Raw genomic sequence first — 20,710 nt, 5'->3', positions numbered from 1 at the left:
CATGTTCCAGCTCCACATGGTTCCTTTTCACTCTGCAGCCTTGAGACAAAAGTTTTCAGGCGGTGAAACCAGCTTCTTATTTTACGAAACATTTCACAACGCAATCGCTGGCCAGGAAAAAACATTCCATCTCAAGTGATTTGTACATCTTTGGATTTGAATTGGGCTTGACGTGTCAACATTTTAGTCCTGTCTGCTTTTACACTGTAGTGAACTGCACCACACTTCACTTGCAAGTAAAGCCAGTCTTCCAGAGCTCAGACGAGCTTTAACAAGTTCCAAAGTAAACAACTATCTGACTCAGACCAAGCAGCCCTGGGATGTGTTTCAAATCTCAACAATAACTCCTACCATTACCTTTTTGTTTTTCACTAAACATCATTGGGAATGGTGCTGGAAACCATCGTTTTGGCAATATATCACAATATTTCCTTTGGGGATCTAGTCAAGATGCTGCCACGACGATATTTATTTAACTATTTTTAGCGTCCTTTAGCGTCTGACTCTTGTTTTCCACTTACACCTCCGACCACTAGTTGGCAGCAGAGCACACTGAGCCTCTTTGAGCATCTCTACACCACATAAACGACAACAAGATGTCAACGAGAAGCAGCTTGTTTGTTGTTGTGAGACATGCTCTACTTAGTTTTTACTTAGGATGGTATCGAACTGAAACTATGTGCCATGTTGCTGCCAGTAACACATAAAAACGCGAATTGCGGTACTTTTTAGCGGCTCAGATGAAAACGACTGAAGCACTGAAGCAGCTAATGCACTCAGCATCGGCCAAAATGCTGTCAGCAAAGCGGACCAAAGTTCTGCGGTGAAATCCGTGTTCACTTCAGCGTGTGAGAAAGCGTAGCTGCAGTGCTACGGTGCAGACTGTCATGTAAATAAAGCATCTTAGCCACATTAAAGCATCTCCTTCATCCTGTCATGCTGCCTCATAATTATACTTTGATTCTGGAAAGAATTAATGTTTTTCCCCCCCTTTTTTTGAAGCAACATTCAGGCTCCTAAACTGTTTGAAAGTACTGAAGAAGCTACATTAATATTGAAAATAAACAGCACTTTATTTCCTCAATCATACTTTTAGAACCTTGTTGTTTATTGCACTTTAATTCAATTTTTTTTCTTATACTGACAAATATTTTGTTGTGGAAATCACACAATGTTGACTGTTCCCTTTAAAGAAGTTACCAAAATAAAAACACTATGAATTTTTTGCCACTTATACATGAGATACATTTGCAGTGCTAAACATTGTTAACATTAAATAAACTGAATTTTATAGATTTTATGACAAGGAAAGTTTTTTTCTAAGTCATACTTTAAAAAAAAAAAAGACAGAAAAAGTGTTCCGGTACAATATCGGGATATGTATCGTATCTCCAGACTCCTGCCAACACACACCCCTAATGCCAACAGCATGAAATCTGTGCTTACAGTTTCATTTTTAACAGTTTTATCAGAAACTGATCAAAATAAAAGCTGAAGACAGAGATCACTTCTTTGGGTTCAGTTATTTTGTAAACATTTTACCAACATGTAAACTACAAAAGCTGCTAAATTCATGCCTAAAAACTACATGGGACTTCATCAAAGTACGTCTTTGATCCAGCAAAGGATTGTGGGATTAGAGTTTCCTCACTCCTTCCTGAAATGATGGCATGTTATGTCTTTTGCTAAAGGAGATAAGGGGCCGTGTCAAATAGCCACTACGTACATTTTGTGCATTTTCACGTATGGAATTTTGTGATATACTTGGATTTCCGTCGAGGGTTTCGGCCGACAGGTCTTTGCGAAAATTACATTTTGAAAATTAGTCAGTTGAATATTACGCAGGTTACACGTATTTTCCATAGTTCATACGCAATTATTACGTAAATCTTATGCAATTGTGCGTGATTTTTGTGAGATTCATTCGCAAATTTCTGGCTTTCCACGACTGTCCCACGTATGTTTAAAAGACTTTTCACGCATGAACCACCAATGTATAACTTTCATATCGCACATTCAACGCACACATGTTAAAATCATGTAATTGACGCACAAATCAGCAATTAATTGCATCTTAATCACGCACGGTTCATGTCCTACGTTGGTTTACGTGTTCTTTGCGTGGCTTATCCGTGGTTCATTTGTGATAGATCTATGAAAATCTCACATAAGACCACAACTTTTGTCTCTTTTTCCTTTTTTTTCACAAATGACCAATTTTTTTATACATAGAGAACAGAGAAACTCTGTCATTTTTCTTTTTCAGAGAATGTGTGAGAAGATTCAAAATAATAACTGTCTGCTGTGATTAAGTCTATAAAAATATTCAATCAGAGAACCTGCAGTTGTTTACTGTTTTCACGTAAACTGAATAGAAGGAGGGTGCTTTTATTGTGGAGTAAAAAAAACCTTCTACACCACAAACCCTTTGGGTTTAGTTGATCAACTCTCACCACTTCCGGCAGTAGTTTGGTGGCCAGGTCATGGATGGCTTTTCCCAGGATGCACAGGGAAGACAGGATGAAAACCACTCCCAGGATGACGCAAGCTCTGAGGGAAAAAAAGGTGGAAGACAATCGGATCTGGACCTTTAAAGTCGAAGGACTTCGGGGAAAAAAACGACATTTTTTCTGCGTTTGCAGAACATTTAATGAATGTTTCTCAAAGATGCTTCGTATGTTTATCCGTCTGACATTTTTCATCCAATTAGAGTGCGGAGGGACACAATGCCTGTCAGAGCATATGCCCCGGTCATGCATGGTTAACGGAGTGAAGCCGGCTCTCCGCGACTGGATGAGGTAACCAAGGCAACCCCCAGCATCCCTCTGGGAAGTCCTCAGCAGGACACACACACACATAAACACACGGGAGCTTTTCTTCTCAGCAGAACTCCACAGGAAGATTAGAAAATCCAGCCTCTGCTCTATTCCATAAACGCCAAACGCCGTTGAGCACATTTTCATTTGGAAACAAAAGCCTGTCCGGCTCAGACACCTCAGGCATGTTACCGTGGCAACCAGCCATCTCTCGGGTATTACCCTTCCAACCACATCTTCTTTATCAAAAAGGCAGACAGGTTGAAAAATCCTGACGAATAGCTGTGGATCTGGCGGCGGCAGCGGCAGCTGAGCGCCGCTGCAGAAAAACCTGAGGGTTCACGCTGTCAAGGAGCACTGATAGGAACCCGTCTGCGGTCTTTAGTGAGAACCGCCGGTTAGCTGCTGCAACAACACGTTTGCATGTCAACAACCTAAAGCAAACATTTGATTTAGTTTCAGGGAGTTTTTCTACTGCCGATTCTAAAACATCTGCTTAAATAAACTCAGTCTTCAATTAGATCATGCGTCACGACTAACGTTCACCTATGTTTAAAAAGTTCAGGGAGATTCAGTTCCACTCATTCGTTCTCTTCTGCTTCTTCTGGACTCAGGTTGCTGGGGCAACGATCACAGAAAGGACTCCCAGAGCTTCTCCTTCAGTTTCTCTGAGAGGAAATCTGTTTTTTCCCCAGAACTCCACACTGGGAATCTGTCCAGGTGACATTCTCCGGTGTCCAGACCACCTTCTCCGGCTCCTCCTGGGGTGGAGGAGTTTCTGCTCCACTAAGCCGAGTTTTACACCTTCAACTTTAACCCTGGTTGTACCATGGTCAGGGGGAATACTCGATTCTGATTGGCTGCTGGGAGTGCATTAAAACCTGATAACCGCACGGTGAAAAAAGACGTTCCGGTCACCTAGCTTTAATTATTGTTATTATTATTTCGGGGCTTATGCGTCCGGAACACAAGTTTTTCACATAGAGCTTCATTCCCCTGTAGGTGGCGGACAGGTGCTGGTAAAAGGTAAACAAACAAAAGAATAAAAAGCCCCCTCCATGCGTGTCTGGTGAGACCACCACCGCCTGAATGTGAGTTCACGAAACCACGTTCTTAAACGCACCACACGCAGTCGTGTGGTCATTTAGTCAGGCTTATACCATGGTCCGGTTGAATACTCGATTCTGATTGGCTGCTGGGTATGCATTAAAACCTGATAACCGCACGGTGAAAAAAGAAGTTCGGTCAGCTAGCTTAAATGTTTTGTATCACTGCGCTGGCTTCTTTAAAACGACCCTTTGCTTCATCATTTGGACAAAAACAAGCGGTAAGAGGTGAACTTTCTCTCTGAACTGATGCTTTATTCAACCCATCGGAAAGATCAGCATATAAATCGCCGAATCTTGACTGCAGCAGTGGTGCGGCACGATGCGCAGCATCACGTGATGTATAGTCCGATTTTTGTGAGAAAAGCTATCCAAATCGGAAAAAAACACGAATTAAGGAATAAAAACTGGTTAATATGTATTGCTTTTGTACGGAGCCCGTGTCCTGACATTAAGATATAAAAATATATCTTGTTCCCACAGATTAATATCTCGTTCGCACGAAATACTATTCCGTTCCCACAAGATACTATTGCGTTCCCTCAAAATACTATTCCGTTCCTTCGAACTGATTAACTCGTGCGAACGCAATAATTAATCCGTTCGAACGCAATAATTATTCACGTCATAAGTCATACACGCGGATATGCTCTCTGTACGCCGGCAAAACTAAGCCGCTTTCAGCGCTAACTTCCGTGTCTCTGTGACCCATATTCGTTCAAAAAAGGAACATTAAAAACAAAAATGATCACTTTATTACCGTCTCAATGAATATAAGAAAAATATCAAAAGATTTATGACAACTAGGCTACTTTGTCTACGATAGCTCCTGCTAGGCTGCTACTAGTTCCGCCGCAGAGCTCTTTGATGTATGCCGGCATTTGGGCAACTGGCTGGTCGGTTGACAGACAGACAGCTGATATTGTAGTTTAGGGTCGAATAGGAATAATAATATTCAGGACTTGTATTTTATTAACTTTAGCAGTCAGTTGCTTTACATTCGAAGGCTATAAGGCTACACGCTAACCGACTAGCTGATCATATCCTGTTATTAATTTACGTCATAGATTTACAGCAGATACCTTCACATTTCTGTCTGTGTGTGTCTCATTACATTGCATTGAAGACACGGAGAATGTTTAGAGAACAGATTTATTTATCTTAAAAAGCACAGAAGCATCCATCGTATTCACGTTCATTCACATGATGATGATCTGGTCATCTGGATCATTGGTCTTGTTGTTAGACCTTGGTCACAGGGACACGGTGATTGGCCAATGATTGGCCGCTAAGCATGCTGGGAAACGTGACGTACTGCTATTGTTATTATGCTACAAGCTAAAGGTAAGTGCTTTAGGCGGAGCAGCCAGCTTAGTATGATATTTTTCAGATTTTCATCGAGACAATAACAGATCGACCATTCTTACTTTTATTTTTACCCCTATTGAATGCTCACAGAGACACGGAAGTAGCGGCAGGAAGCGGCTTTTGCAGCAAGATGACCGGAGGGCGTACCAGATCATCATCATGTGAATGAACGTGAATACGATGGATGCTTCTGTGCTTTTTAAGATAAATAAACCTGTTCTCTAAACATCCTCCGTGTCTTCAATGCAATGTAATGAGACACACACAGACAGAAATGTGAAGATATCTGCTGTAAATCTATGACGTAAATTAATAATAGGATAAATGATCGGCTAGTCAGTTAGCATGTATCCTTATAGCCTTCGAATGTAAAGCAACTGACTGCTAAAGTTAATAAAATACAAGTCCTGAATATTATTATTCCTATTCGACCCTAAACTACCATATCAGCTGTCTGACAACCGACCAGCCAGTTGCCCAAATGCCGGCATACATCAAAGAGCTCTGCGGCGGAGCTAGTGGTAGCCTAGCAGGAGCTATCGTATGACAAAGCAGCCTAGTTGTCATAAATCTTTTGATATTTTTCTTATATTCATTGAGACGGTAATAAAGTGATCATTTTTGTTTTTCATGTTCCTTTTTTGAACGAATATGGGTCACAGAGACACGGAAGTTACCGCTGAAAGCGGCTTAGTTTTGCCGGCGTACAACAGAGAGCATATCCGCGTGTATGACTTATGACGTGAATAATTATTGCGTTCGAACGGATTAATTATTGCGTTCGAACGACATAATTATTGCGTTCGCACGAGTTAATCATTTCGAATCATTTCGATAGTATTTTGAGGGAACGCAATAGTATCTTGTGGGAACGGAATAGTATTTCGTGCGAACGAGATAATAATCTGTGGGAACAAGATATATTTTTATATCTTAATGTCAAGACAAGGGCTCCGTACTTTTGTAAGTGACCATGGTATAAGCAGGTTAATGGCCTTTGAAGTGTGCATTATCACTTTTTAACGCACTTCTTGGAAGCAACCGTCCTCCGCTTCGCGTCAGATGGTTCAGGCTTCCACGGCGTGCGTTAAAAAGTAATAACGCACACTTCGTCGGTCATTAACCCTAACCCATTGGGTCAAATGTGGTCACTTTAAAAAAAATGTATTCATTTCATTTATTCTGACCCAGATTGTTTTTGCAATTCTTCCGTCTCACTGCATTCACACACTGGAGCAACGGGTGTTTTTCATTCAATCATTTATTTACTTATTGTCGCAGTTGTTGTTGTTTTCCGTTGTTTTTTGTTCTTATAATGGTTGTTTTTGTGTGTACTTTTTACTTATCTATTTATTTTGTTTAATTTAATTTTACTTTGTCGTGCAGGTTGCAGATGTTATTCTGTTTGTTCATAATGTTTACACTGTTAAACCTGAGAAATCTATCTATCTATCTATCCTTTGAGTGAAAATTTCACCCCCCCCACAAACTCAAAAACATTTTCCACACACCTGGAGCCCGATGAAAATGAATTTTGAGTGTTGTGGACAACCCCCAAATGTTGAAATGATAGCTGCCGATACCATCAAAATAAAAATGTATGGGGCGGAAATATCTTGTGGGGCTCAGAAAACTACTACAAAATCTACCAATGTGTTTAGTTGCTAGGGAAATCCAAAAATTTACTTTTGCGGATTCTTCTAAAACGTACAGAGACCTCTTAAACACCTCCAGGCGACCAAAAAAACTAATGGTTGCTATGGCGATAAAACCAACAGAAAAGCCGCCATTTTGAAAAGTGTTTTTTTTATTGTATCATGCTGGTCTGAGCAGGGTGGCTTTCAGTAAAGCCAAGCCAAAGTTCAGATGAGAGGGCCGTTTCTTCATGACCTGCTGCTCATCTTCACTGGTTGTGTTTGTGTGAGCCTTTCTTTTTTTATGACAGTAAAGGTGAAAGGCGCACTCACATGTACTCGCGGTGGGCCGAGTGGACGGCGGCCGCGTTGCTGTAGCGCCACAACACGATGACGGAGGAGAGCACGTCCAGCACAGCATCAAACTGCAGAGCGAGAACACAGACTCTTCAGACGGGGGCGGCGCGGGGGATCAGAGGAACAGCCATGTTTTTAGTTCCACATCACATGAGACTTACAGCAAATCCAAAGGCGGAGGCGCTGTGGCGCATGATGGAGACGGCTGCAAAGAGACGACACTTCTTATTCACACATTGGATTTTAGAAAAGATTGCAGTAACGGATCATCTGAAATGGTTTCCAGCTTTTTACCTGATGAGGAAAAGTCACACTTTAAACCAGAAAACAAGAGACAAATACAGAACCCCCCCTTCTGTTATTTTTAGCTTCTCTGGGGGGGGGGGCAGGCAGAGAAAATGCTCAGCAGGGGGTCTCAGCACTTCCACTTTCTCATCTTCCCTTACTCCTAAAGGAACCAGCGTTCCTCCCTTCATTATTGATTGATTTCTTAATCAATGAGAGGATTCGTTTCTTCAGACGCCACGTCTCATTTTCGGGGAGATTCCTTCTCCTGTTAGATTTATAAGAAAAGAAGGTAAGGTAGAGTGAAGAACTAACAAAAGAAAATACACATTTTGACCCAAGTTATTGTGCTATTCTTAGGGCCTTTCAGAGTTGACCTTGATAATATATGACCTGGGCTGCTGCTCAGAGCGCAGGTTTTTAGAGGAATACTCAGAAATATGTGAACAGCTTAAAATACCACTTTGGAGTTAGTAAAGTAGAAACGTTAAAATATAACCGACACAAACACCGACACAAACACACACAACAGCTCTCACTTTGATCCCTCATCCCAATATATACATACACATATATACACACGTGTGTATATATGTGTATGTACACAGTTTCGTGTGCTTTTCTACAAGGTAAATGGAGTCCTGGACCTAATGGTACGTTGGAAATGACCGTCACATGGCATGAAGGGGTTAAATTAAAGTTTTGTTTTAAGTATTTATTTTCCCCTCCAAAACCAGTTTTATTTGGTTAGGAATTCCAATAAAAAAGTCAAACTTTCATTGGTAAAATGAGAAGTTAAAATATTTTAATAACCAAAAAAGATTTCTGCCTTTTTAAAATGTTTCTTTTGTACAGAAAGTTGAATAATCTCATAAAGAGGTAAAGCAAGCCCCTTTAAATACACAGGTGGAGAACGTCAACAAGCTGGTGGAGCAAAGAGAAACAGGCGGATCTCTGTTCTGCACAGATCTGAGTGTAAAGTTATTCCGCCAGACACATCTCCTGCCCTTCATCCTCTCCTTCCTCGCCCCCTCTCCTCCTCACTCCTTCATTAGGAGGAGAAACAAGAAATTCTGAATCTGTGTGTCAGGAAGCTGAAGCCAGGAGTGGATAATTGGCTCCCAAAGAGGCAGGATGGATGTCAGCAGGGAGGAGCTCACATACAGACAAACACATGAGTGTGCAGAGCTCTCCCTCCTCCTCCTCCTCTTCCTCACTCTAAGTGGCATCCGACAAGAGAAGCAAAACAGAATATCCAGCATCCGAGTTGCTTTTATTCATCTCTGATGGAGCTCGGTGTTTCTACAGGACGTCTACAGATTCATGGACGTTAAATTTAAAGCATTAAAATGCTGATTTATATCAGAGTTTAATCCTTGAGATCAAAGGTTATGCTCTCCATGTTTGGATTAACATGTGACATGTATTCACACATAGGAACAATCACACATAGGAACAATAAATAATTAAAGAATAAACCCTCAGAGTCTATGTCTGTATAAATGTTAAGAAAATGAAGAAAAAGAAGGCTGGAGTTGCGAAAATGGATTGTTAGAATTTAAGGATAATCCAAGGAATTATAAAATTTAGAAAACAACACAGGTTTTTTTTTTGGCTAAAAACATAATCCTAACTAAAAGAAAATCGAAAGATGATCAGAGAGGGACTTTAAAGCTAACTGCTTTGTACATATTTTTAAAAATGGCTTAAAATATTTATGCTTATGCTATTTCTCTTTTAAAATGTGCTGATTCAAAGGTGGAGGCCTCATATGAAGACAAACATGGCGACCTCTAAGCTAAAACTTTGCCACTGTGCTGCATTTTCAAAAGCAAAATTACAGGTCTAGCTGCAGAAACACGGTTTGTCAGAGTTAAAAGTCCCGTTAGCAGGCACACACTTAGATGTGTGACGTTCGCTCTCCGCATTTGACTCATCTCCTGGGGGGGAGCAGTGAGCTGCAGACACAGAACCATTTGGAGATTTAACCCTCCCAAATTCCTGTCAAGCAGCGAGGCTTTGGGTCCCATTTTTAGAGTCTTTGGTGTGACTTGTGGATTTGAATTCACGACCTTCAAGTCCAAGGCCGGACACTCTTCCACGAGGCCACTCAGCTGGTCTCCACACTTGTAGGTCAGTTAACAGATAAATGGCGCTTCTATGCAACAGACGGGAGGCAAATCCCTCCCATCCCAACCAAGGAAGACAAAGAAAAACCGAGGTATGGATGTAGAGAATTTGCCATGTCTGACAGAACCTGAGAGTTTTTTATGCTAAGTCGTGATTTTTACTAAATGACAGTTGTGTGTTTCAATATTAGGCCTATATGCTACAATACTACAATACATTAGAGATCTATACTAGAAATGGGCAATAGATTGGTGGCGGTATCGGTATCCGCCAATATTTAGACAATTTCAGTTTATCTGTATCGTCCCGACATTAAAAAAAAAAAATCTACCAATATTTTTTAGACTGCTTTCAGATACACTTTATTTTTTTCCTAATAATTCCCTGGCTCTGGGAAGCTAATGTTTACAGTCATAACCAGTACTTGGCTGTTTACAGGGGCCTGTTTCAGAAAGGAGGTTAAGTGTAAACTCTGAGTGCATTAACCCTGAAATCAGGGAAACCCTGGGTTTTCCGTTTCAGAATGGGAGGTTTGTTAAACCAGAGAAAGCAGAGTAAGTCAAACCCGTTTCTGAAAGAGAGCTAACTTCTACTCGGAGTCCGTATCCATGGTTACTTATGCTGTGAACCTAACCTGGTCGGGAGCAGGTTTTATTCTCCAAACTCAAAGTTTCTGCCGGTCCCCTCCCCTTTTTAAAGACGAAGCGGTATTTTTCGCTTTAACCTTCATTGCCCACATGTCCGTCACACAGAGACGGTCTAAGTGACAAGAATGGCTTGTCCTTTTTTGGAGGACCCAATAGACGAGGAGGCTGCATTAATTCGTAGAAAATTATATTTACCTCGTACGAGGATTTTGAGAAGACTCGATTTTTTCTTTTTCATTTTTAGCTGCTGCCATGTTCTTTTAATTCCTGCAGGATTGCATCTACGTGAAAATGAAATCAGGGATATTGAATTAGATTAATGTAACAATTACTTTTTGGAAACACAATTTTCTAGCACTGCTTACTTTCTTAATCCCCTATAAACCTATACCACTTGATCAATACAAGGGTAGTGTTGCAGCGTGTGTGTGCTGAGCGGGGTGCGATCCACGAGAGACAAGGGGTGGGGCGATTGCAGGTGCAGAGGGGGGGGGGGGGGGTGAGCAAGGAGGGGAGGTGTGTGCGTGGAATATATTGTGTGTTCGGAGGACGGAGCACTGAGTTAAATAAAGAGAAGGTGTCATTCCCAGAATAACTGTTTTGGAGTCATTCTTAATCCGCTCTGGCGGTTGAGGGTTTCCAACGGGAAGTGAACCCCGAAGGAGAATTCCCTTCGGCCCTGAAGGAAATCTCCCCTGCGCTTTTGACCACGGTCGGAAAGACGAGAGAAAAGAAAGGAGAAGTCTTCGCGCAGCGAAAGGTTCAACAGTAGACAAAGGTTCACTTTTAAAAACACAATTGCATGTATTAATATTAAACTGACCAACGTTTGCAAGAGGGGAAGGTTAACAAAAAAGTCCTCTAAACATTACCGACGTTAAATGCATTTCCCCCCCCAGATTGGTTCTGTACACTATGCAGCATTTCATGCATTTACACCAGGAATAACACTTCAAAAGAACACCTTAATATCGCCATTTTTTATTTCACTCCTTAAACTTACGCTATTTAAAAAGTTATTATAGTCAATATTTTATAACAATGATTTAAATGCAAACTTAGGCATTAATTTGAGCAGCTATGTTCTCCCACGCTAACTGTCTCTGTTTTGCAGATGCAGCGGTGTTGCTTTTCTTCGATAATATCTGCTCATATTCACTGTAACTCTGCAGCAGCACGTCAAGTTCAGCTGGCGAAAAATACGCAGACCTCTTTTTTTCACGGTTGCCATGGTGACTCGTGATATCTGCGCTCCATTGATAATGGCTTCTTATAGACGCGGTGCGCACGCTCACCTTCGAATCAGTCCACTCAGAGTTGATTGATCTAACTCGGATCAGCAACTCTGAAACAGAAAACTCAGAGTTGTTAATCTCCCGATTGACCAACTCAGAGTTCAAGTTCAACCTCAGAGTTGGTTGAACCTCCTTTCTGAAACAGGCCCCAGGTAAATGTTATTTTGATAGCGATACATGTTGTTTCTAACAGATCGCTGGCAATGGTTTGCCGTTGTGTCCAAAAGTCAAATGGTATAAATGTTTTTAGATATATTTTCAAAGTTTTAAAGTGATAAATGTTCCTTTGAGATCCCTCGCAGTATGTTAAAAAGGTCAAGGAAATGTAAACGTTGTTATTCCAGACACTTAAAAATTCGTATCGGCAAATATCAGCTATCGGCCACAGTTGCAAGTGAAATATCGGTTATCAGTATCGGCCTGAAAAAATTATAACGGCCAATCTCTTATCTGTACTACTAGTTGAAGGCTAAATTGGGCATTTGGCCTATCTTTGACGTTTACTTTATTCATTAAAGGCATAGAATATTCTTCTTTTGAACAGATCATAAACTTCTCTGCATTGCCAGAAAACAATTCCCAAATCCTTTCACAGATCTAAAAGACAGCCGGGTTATTGATTCAAATGGTCTGAAGCTTTAGCCGCCCACCAGGATCACCGACATATGTTTCTGATACGGAGTAGAAGACTATTAGATACTTTATACTTCAAAGTAATTAGAACTTGAGCGATGGTACAAGTCAGTATTGCTCCCTAACAATGTCACTGAACAGTTTGTTCTTTACCAAGTCATTAGCTGCGTTTACATGGACAAAAGTAATCGGAAAGAACGCCTGATCAGAAGAAAAATGCGTCGTGTAATCATGCCATTCGGAATAGTTTGCCTCGATCAGACTCGTTCGGATCAAAATTTCTTTCCGATCGAGATAGGTGGGTTATGCCTATTGTTGATCCGATCCTTGTTCATGTAAACGGTTCATTCTGATCGTGTGTCACTACTGCTCTGGTTTATCGTCATATATAGACGATGTTTTGCTCCACAGAAAGCTTTGGAGCTCATACAGGACAGGCAGTTCGCTCCGCCCTCGCCCCGCTGGCTCTTCGCCTCTCCCCTCTCTTACACCGCTCACGAGGGGGGTGCGGGGGAGGAGCGCTTCGTGCCCTGTGACGTCTGGACCCTGCGTGGTCCGGGCTCGGGTGCCGGTGGACTGGGCGAACTGTGTCTCTGAGCAGAGCAGCCGGACTTATAGGGGCATTTAGGGTTGTTGTGTTATGTGTGGGAGGCTTCAGACTGTGATCCGTCCCGCCGCTCTTGGTTAGCGGCTGCCGGACTCAGGAGAACTGTGTCATCGAGCAGAGCTCGGACGTCCAGCTCCCACAGCGGCTTTGGGGCGGTGTTTGAGCTTTTTAAAGCAGAAACCTGAGAAACTGTTCAAACAATCATGTGGATTTGTGTTTCCAGTCCTGTCCCGACTAAATAAAGGCTGATGTTATTCCCACACATTTACGTGCAGCCAAGATGCAGATTGCGGCATTTCCCGCATGGATTTCATGTTCATCAAAGGCTAATGTTGTTAGCGCGTGTTAGCCACTCCTAACCCTTCTTCCAGTTCCGTTCTTCCACAAAAAAAAGCACTGACCACACGGATTAAAAATAAAATGATGAGCGAACAGACGCTTCATAATATTTGTCGAGTTATTTCTTTTCATTTTCAATGGTGCCCAACTCGAATGGCTCAGGAGACAACGGAGGACGACTGCCATCTGGTCCTATTTACTAACTTAAAAGTAAAGCAACAGATATAGAGGGGGAGAACAAGCGCACGGATAAAAAGAAGTGGAAAGGAACAGAGAGAAAGTAGATTTGAGGTGGAGATGGTGGTTTTTGTCTGGCAGTCATGGTAAGCTGAGAAACAAACATTTCAATGCTTGGATGACTTCGGTGACGCCATTGGTATGTTTATTTCAATTTCATTTCTAGTCTGATATTTGTGGGAATATTATTCAACAAGTGAAATGGTTAAATGGTACAATATTTGCAAAAGTTTGAAATAACAGCACATTTCTGACAAACATTTCTGATATCTGTTTTATTATTTTCTGTTTTATTTCAAGGTTATCAAGCTCTCATCCATTCTTTGTTGAAAATAAAAAGAAGTTAAAATGAGTGGAGTTGTCCAGCGTCCTCCGTTGTCTCCTGAGCCATTCGAGTTGGGCAGCATTGAAAATGAAAAGAAATAACTCGACAATATTCATAACAGTAATAAAAGCACGTTTAGAAGATCATCTGGTATATTACTGAGCTGCTGCATGAATGTATATGGCAGCTAGGTTTGTTTACAACGGGACTCATTTCCTCTTCCGGTATTTTCAACACTACTGCACATGCCCAAATGATTTATTCTGACCGAAAGTGTGACCCATGTGAACGTTCGTTCTAATCCGAAAATGTTTTTTTGATCCCATGTACACAGTTGGATTTTAATCCGACCATTGATCCGATCAAGAAATGTTGCACATGTAACCGCGGCTTCTGTATTTTAATGCTACTCCATTACAAATGTTGCCAAAGAGGTTCCTAGATGGATACTGCAATCCATCTCTATAGATTCTACAAGACGTTGGCGCCTATTGTAACGTTTAAAACACAACAATGGCCCCGAAACGAGCCCCTTTGCTTCTGTTATTGTTGACTTCCACACGTTTATGAAGTCCTCACCATTGCCATTTCCCACAATTCAACGCGCGCTCCCGTATCTGTGAACTAGTCTTTTAGGTTGTGTCCGAATTCCTTCCCTACTCAATATATAGTGCATTACATAGGGCACTATATAGTGCGTTTGCCATTTTGTAACGCTGTCCAAATCTACAATTCCAAAATCGAGTTCCCGAGAAAATTTCCCTGAAGCCTCTGCGAAAAACCAGTGTGCATCGATGGTCACTAGATCAGCGAATATAGACCACAATGCATTGCGTCTTAACATTTTTTATTTATTTTTTTGATAAACCATTAACGTTTTTATCTTCAGAAGACAGGGGACTCATAAATAATCTTCCCCAAGCGCGCATATTAATTAGATTTTAACTTTGTGAAATCAATGACGTCAAAAGTAGTGAGCATGGTGTCCGAATTGCTTTTAATATTCAAGACACTACAGAGTGCCGCACTATATAGTTTTTTAGTAGTTTGTGTGGGTGTTCGGACATAGCCGTATTTGGTGATGGAGTGATCATTGTTTGTCTTGTTCATTTGGAATTGAATGCTTTAAGTTCAACTTTAAGGCCTGTGGGTTGTCATGGTTACGTGATGTTTGGATCATATGGGGGTAATCTGAGACACTACATTAGATATGCTCACCTGCTGGGCGAGAGCACAGAAGATCTGAGGTGTTTAATGTGTTTTTATACCGACCAGCTCAGTGGCCTTGTAGTAGAGTCTCCGCCCTGAGAGGTCATGAATTCAAATCTAAGAGTAATACCAAAGACTCTGAAAACGGGACCCAATGCCTCCCAGCTTGACACTCAGCAATAAGGGATTGGATTTTTTTTGGGGGGGGGTTAAACTACCAAATGGTTCCCGAGCGCGCCACTGTCTGCCGCCTACTGTTCCCCCAGGGGACGGGTCAATGCAGAGAACACATTTGACACATCTAGGTGTGTGACCGCTAACAGAATTTTAACTTATTTCGTGTTCATAGACGAGTTACAGGAACTGCTGAAGTCCTTGTTGTGGTTTTGGCGCGTCAAACAGAAAATGGGTCGGCTCCTCGAGCAAAGTCACCGCTTTAAAACCAGATCTTTAATCTTTTTGCTGCGTCCCTTTTGACGTCAGGATAAGGGTTTAGGAGGTCTTGTGCTGTAAAGCTGCACCCGTCTTCACGTCAACAGATTACTGAAGTTGCAGCAACTGTTTTCCTTTCTTCTGTGGACTTTCGTCTCATTTCAAGCCGACACAGCAGCAGCAGAGGTGAGTTTTTGACGGCCTGCAGCGCTCCGACAGGAAAACACTGAATACTAATGAAGTCCATCATAATGGTATTCAACATGTCAGCTCTGAGGACCTCCCACCACTTCTGCTGCTGCTGCTTTCATCTCTCCCTTTGTAAGCTTAGAGCTGTTATCCAGACGGGATGGTTTTAGCCTGAAATAAAGGGCTGTGCAGAGTTATCACTTTATGGAGTGGAGTCGACACAGATTTTCAGATCAAAGGTGTTTTGGTGTGAGAAAAAGAGAACAGTCTGAAAAAAGAATTAGCTTACTAAAGAAGAAAAAGTGGAAATAAAAGAAAAGGAAGTCTGAAAATGAACAAAATGTTAAAACTGTAGAGGCAAAAAGAGTAAAAATGAAAACTTAGCATTTAATATGGATGGATCCTTTCTGTAGGACACTAAACAGGTGTTATTGCACTTTAACTGGACTTTATCCCGCCCAATTCACTGTTCCAAAACTAGTAACAGAGTGGCCCTGGTAAAGCTAAAATCTGCCAATCTATTTAACTGTTTAACTGAACAGCTGTCTTTAATGACACTACCACAGTTAGTCACAAATGAAAGGTCAAGGCACAAATTTCCAAAAAGCTTTTCCCACCAAACCTCTATTTCGGGTGTAAAATCTGACTGAAACCGCTGACTGTATATTAAGAAATGGTCTGAGTGACTCCTCCCCTCTCATTCCTCGTTCCAAACAGGAAGTACCCGCTGATCCCAAAAAGCCAAAACCCCATAGGCTGCTATAGAGAAATAAACAGCTATTACTCAGTCTGTTTGTCAGAACAATCATTCTTGCTCTACTATCTCTTTTTAACATGTTCTTGCTAATCCACATTTTTTCACAATATTAAAAAATAAATAAAAGTTATTCAAGGTGTAAACTGACCAATCAGATGCCTCAAAGTGTCCTGACGTCGAACGTTTGAAGCGTTTGACACAATCTCCAGAATCAGCTTTCGGTGGAAGGTGTGTGGCTGATTGTAGAGAGTGGTTACCATGGAAATGTAGACTGACAGACCAATCACGGCCTACTGAGGACATTCTGGCGACGGACATGTAAGGGTTAATGGCCGACGAAGTGTGCGTTTATTACTTTTTAACGCACACCGTGGAAGCGTGCATTTGCTTCCGCGAAATGCGTTAAAAAGTAATAACTTATACTTCAAAAGGCCATTAACCCGCTTATGCCATGGTCAGTTACAAAACCAATACATATTAACCAGGTTTTAGTTCTTAATTCTTGTTTTTTTTCAGATTTGGATTGCTTTTTGTTTGGTACCGCTTGTTTTTGTCCAAATGATGAAGCAAAAGGTTGTTTTCAAGAAGCCGGCGCAGTGATACAAAACATTTAAGCTAGGTGACCGAAACTTCTTTTTTCACCGTGCGGTTATCAGGTTTTAATCCACACCCAGCAACCAATCAGAATCAAGTATTCAAACAGACCATGGTATAAATAACGGTAAAATGGTGACTAAATTGACTTCATTTGGTTGGAACCGGAAGCAAGGCATTTTCCATGGGTGACATCACACTCAGTCTAGTTCTCTATATACAGTCAATGACTGAAACCCACCCCTAGTGGTCATTTGAGGAACTGCAACATTCCTGTTTTGCTTGCTTGCTCTCAAATCATTTCTATGTAAATTAGTGTAAGATTTTGCAATAAATTGCAAAATTTTCATCCTTACGCTTAACTCTGGTGTGAAGTTTCACCTATGTCACCTTTTTATTTTAGCGTTATGCTACAGTTTCACCGTTTTTTGCCAATTTTCTACAAGACTGAGGATCAATTGTGTCTTTTTCGAGGCAAAAGAGGGGCATCAATGATAAAGCTAAGAACTTAGCATCAAATTAGTCCAATACTAGCTAGAGAGTCACATGACCACTGTGTTTTCTGTGTCTAGATAATGAAGCGGGTGGCGGTCTATAGATCCTGCCTTCTCTGGTTTTTCCAGCTGATCTAAATGCATCGCGGCGCTTTGTGTTCAGGTGAGACGAGGCCGGAATAGACAATCGTCTCATGAGTTTACTGCTTACTAAAAACGTTCAGAGGAGAAAAGCAGGTAAATGGAGTAGAGAGCAACAGACACAACAGGAAAAACATATATTCTAGATCAGTGAAGGCAGATTTTTAACACAAAATAACATTTCTGTTAAATTATACCTTCGACCATCAAGGATCTTCAATGGAAATTCAATGTATTTTTTAATGATTGAATCCCATCCATGTGCTTTGTTGTAAAGGTTCCCTAAAAAGGTCTAATATACATTGTTATTCCTCCACCTTACAATGTCACTGCCTACTAACGATTGGGTCACATGACTCCTGTAGATGTTTTATTGTGTTGACACAATTCCTAGAACTTGCACTACATCAAGAAATTTTATTTAAAAAATTAGGATTAGCAAGTATATTAGCCGCGGTTACATGCGCAAAATATCTTGATCGGATCAATGGTCGGATTAAAATTCACCGTGTACATGGGATCAGAAAAACTTTTTACGATTAGAACGAACGTTCACATGGTCACACTTTCGGTCGGAATAAATCGTTTGGGCATGAGCAGTAGTGTTGAAATACCGGAAGAGGAAATGAGTCCGGTTATAAACAAACCTAGCTGCCATATACATTCATGCAGCAGCTCGGTAATATACGTACTTTTATTACTGTTACGAATATTATGAATTGCCTGTTCGCTCATCATTTTATTTTTAATCCGTGTGGTCAGTGCTTCTTTTTTGTGGAAGAACGGAGCTGGAAGAAGCCAAGGCTAGGAATGGCTAACGCGCTAACAACATTAGCCTTGTTTGATGAACATAAAATCCATGCGGGAAACGCCGCAATCTCATCACAGGGCACGAGGCGCTCCTCCTCCCCACCCCCCTCGTGAGGGGTGTAAGAGACGGGAGAGGCGAAAAGCCAGAGGGGCGAGAGCGGAGCGGCGCTTTGCTCTGGGCGTACGCAGAGCAGCCAGTCGGTCCTGTTTGAGCTTCAAAGCTTTCTCTGGAGCAAAACACCGTCTATGCATGACGTTAAACCAGAGCAGTAGTGACGCACGATCGGAATGAACCGTTTAGATGAACAACGATCGGATCAACAATCGGCATAACCCACCTATCTCGATCGGAAAGAAATTTTGATCCGAACGAGTCTGATCGGGGCAGAGTATTCTGAACGGCGTGTTTACATGACGCATTTTTCTTCCGATCAGGCATTCTTTCCGATTACTTTTGTCCATGTAAACGCAGCTACTGGTAAGTGTCTACGACATGTAGATTGTTGAGGAAAACAGTGAGAAGCAATGTGTGTCACGTTAAAAGGTGTTTCTCACTCTGTTTACATCCCATAATGCCCGGCTTCAGTGGCCGTTTTGGCTTAGGTGTTCAGCTCCAAGCATGGAAACTATTTAGACTGGGGAAATTCATCGGGAACCGAAGCTCAGTCCGATTGGAAACAAACCGAGACCACCTGGAAAGATGGGTCAGAAAGTGGTTCCAGGTCCTGGGCCAGGGTGTGCTTGGGTGTATTCAGACTGAAAATTGGTTCCGGATTATTAGAGGAAACGAACTCTGGTTAATTTAAGTGGACCAAATGTGTCCAGTCCGAATACAATTTTTAGCCCTCTATGGTCTGATTTAGGGTCTCACTGCTAATCTGTCAAAATATCAGTTTCTTCAACATGTAACGACCAGCTTGAGGAGTGTCCGACGCATTGACTGTATATGAGAACTGGCTGAATGAGTTTGACGGCATCCACAGAGAATGGCTCCGGCAGATGAAGTCTATTCAGGAGCCGTTTTTTCACTATACAGACGCCACCATGTTGAACCCAGACGTCAGTAAGCAGCGATTGGTCCGAGTTGGGCTGAGTCGATGTTTTTATGGGAACCACTCCCGCCAATCAGGAGTGAGCTTGTTGGAAGGCCACACCCCTACCACTTCAAAGCAGGCTACACGAAACATGTCAATCAAACATTTAAAATGTTTTATGCGAGACCACTTACTTTTCTTGGGGCATCTGATTGGTCAGATTATCACTTGAAAAACTTCAACTACAAAGAAAACGCAAACTAATTAGGGGAGTCGGACGAGTTACTCAGTCTAGTTCTTAAATACGGTGAAGGGTCTGCCATGATCCTGGGATTGATTCCATGTTCGTAGAAAAGACTCTTCTTCTAATTGCCGATCATGTTTTTTCTATCTAGTCGTTTTTTAAGCCATAAAACAACAAACGACTCCTTTACTTTTAGACTAGTTCAACCAACCCGACTCAGGTAAGAGGTGCAAAGCGATAGCGCTACTTTCCCACCATCCAAGGTCAGTCCAAAGCCCTCCAGACCTGGAGGGTGTCTAGTCTTACAGCAGAGTCTGCGATACGTTCTGGTCACATGACCGGAAAATTGAATCTTTTTCCCCATCAGGAATGTTGCAGACGCGAGAGCAGAGAGTGACTGACCCCCTTCCCACCCCCCACACACCAGGTCAGCGGCCACCGTGAGTCAGAAGTCCCGAGCTCACATCCTTGGTCATGTGAGCTCACGCTGATGAGATAATGGACATCTGTGGTCTGCTCCTAAGGGACGTCTTTCCTGATCTACGGATCCAATTCCAACTGGGATTTTGCAGATACCTTCACGTTCTAAAACTATAAAGAGTTCCCCGGTTTATTTTGAAGGGCAATGAAAGTGTAGAACAAACATGGGAAGAGTTTTATTTTTACGAGCTGCTGCGTGATGACAGACCTGCAGGGCGTGACCCTCATAAGCAAACCTGTCCTTCAGCTGAAGAACGTCTGCGATTTCCCATTCTACTCACTGAAAGCAGCCACGGCCAGGATGATGGTGGCCACTATGGACGCCCACGACACCCACAGGGCTTTCTTGCGGAAGCTCTGGGCTTCGTGAGGCTTTAGGCGCATGCTGCTCTCCAGAAGACCTGCAGGCGATACGCAGGGCAAAGTGACGCCCAGAGTTCCACTCACGTTTAGTTACTTTTGTTATTACAACGTCAACAAAACACAAATACACAACATTTGACAAAAATATGTCTACGTTTGGGAATTTTCACCACAAAAAAAAAAG

General features: G+C 41.9%; 1 protein-coding gene across 1 annotated transcript in view; it reads right to left on the bottom strand.

Annotated features, from left to right (window-relative positions):
- The window catches only part of tmem163 (transmembrane protein 163), a 34,243-nt gene that overhangs the window by 12,278 nt on the left and 1,255 nt on the right, over nucleotides 1–20,710 (bottom strand). The window contains exons 2-5 of the mRNA XM_004066573.4: nucleotides 20,445–20,564; nucleotides 7,443–7,486; nucleotides 7,258–7,349; nucleotides 2,454–2,550 (exon numbers count right to left, since the gene is read on the bottom strand). Coding sequence (XP_004066621.1) covers nucleotides 2,454–2,550; nucleotides 7,258–7,349; nucleotides 7,443–7,486; nucleotides 20,445–20,564 — 353 coding nt within the window. The remainder of the gene's footprint in view (nucleotides 1–2,453; nucleotides 2,551–7,257; nucleotides 7,350–7,442; nucleotides 7,487–20,444; nucleotides 20,565–20,710) is intronic.

This window comes from Oryzias latipes, chromosome 2, assembly GCF_002234675.1.
Source record: "Oryzias latipes chromosome 2, ASM223467v1".
Classification (NCBI taxonomy): Eukaryota; Metazoa; Chordata; class Actinopteri; order Beloniformes; family Adrianichthyidae; genus Oryzias; species Oryzias latipes.
This window is presented reverse-complemented; position numbering and strand designations above follow the sequence as displayed.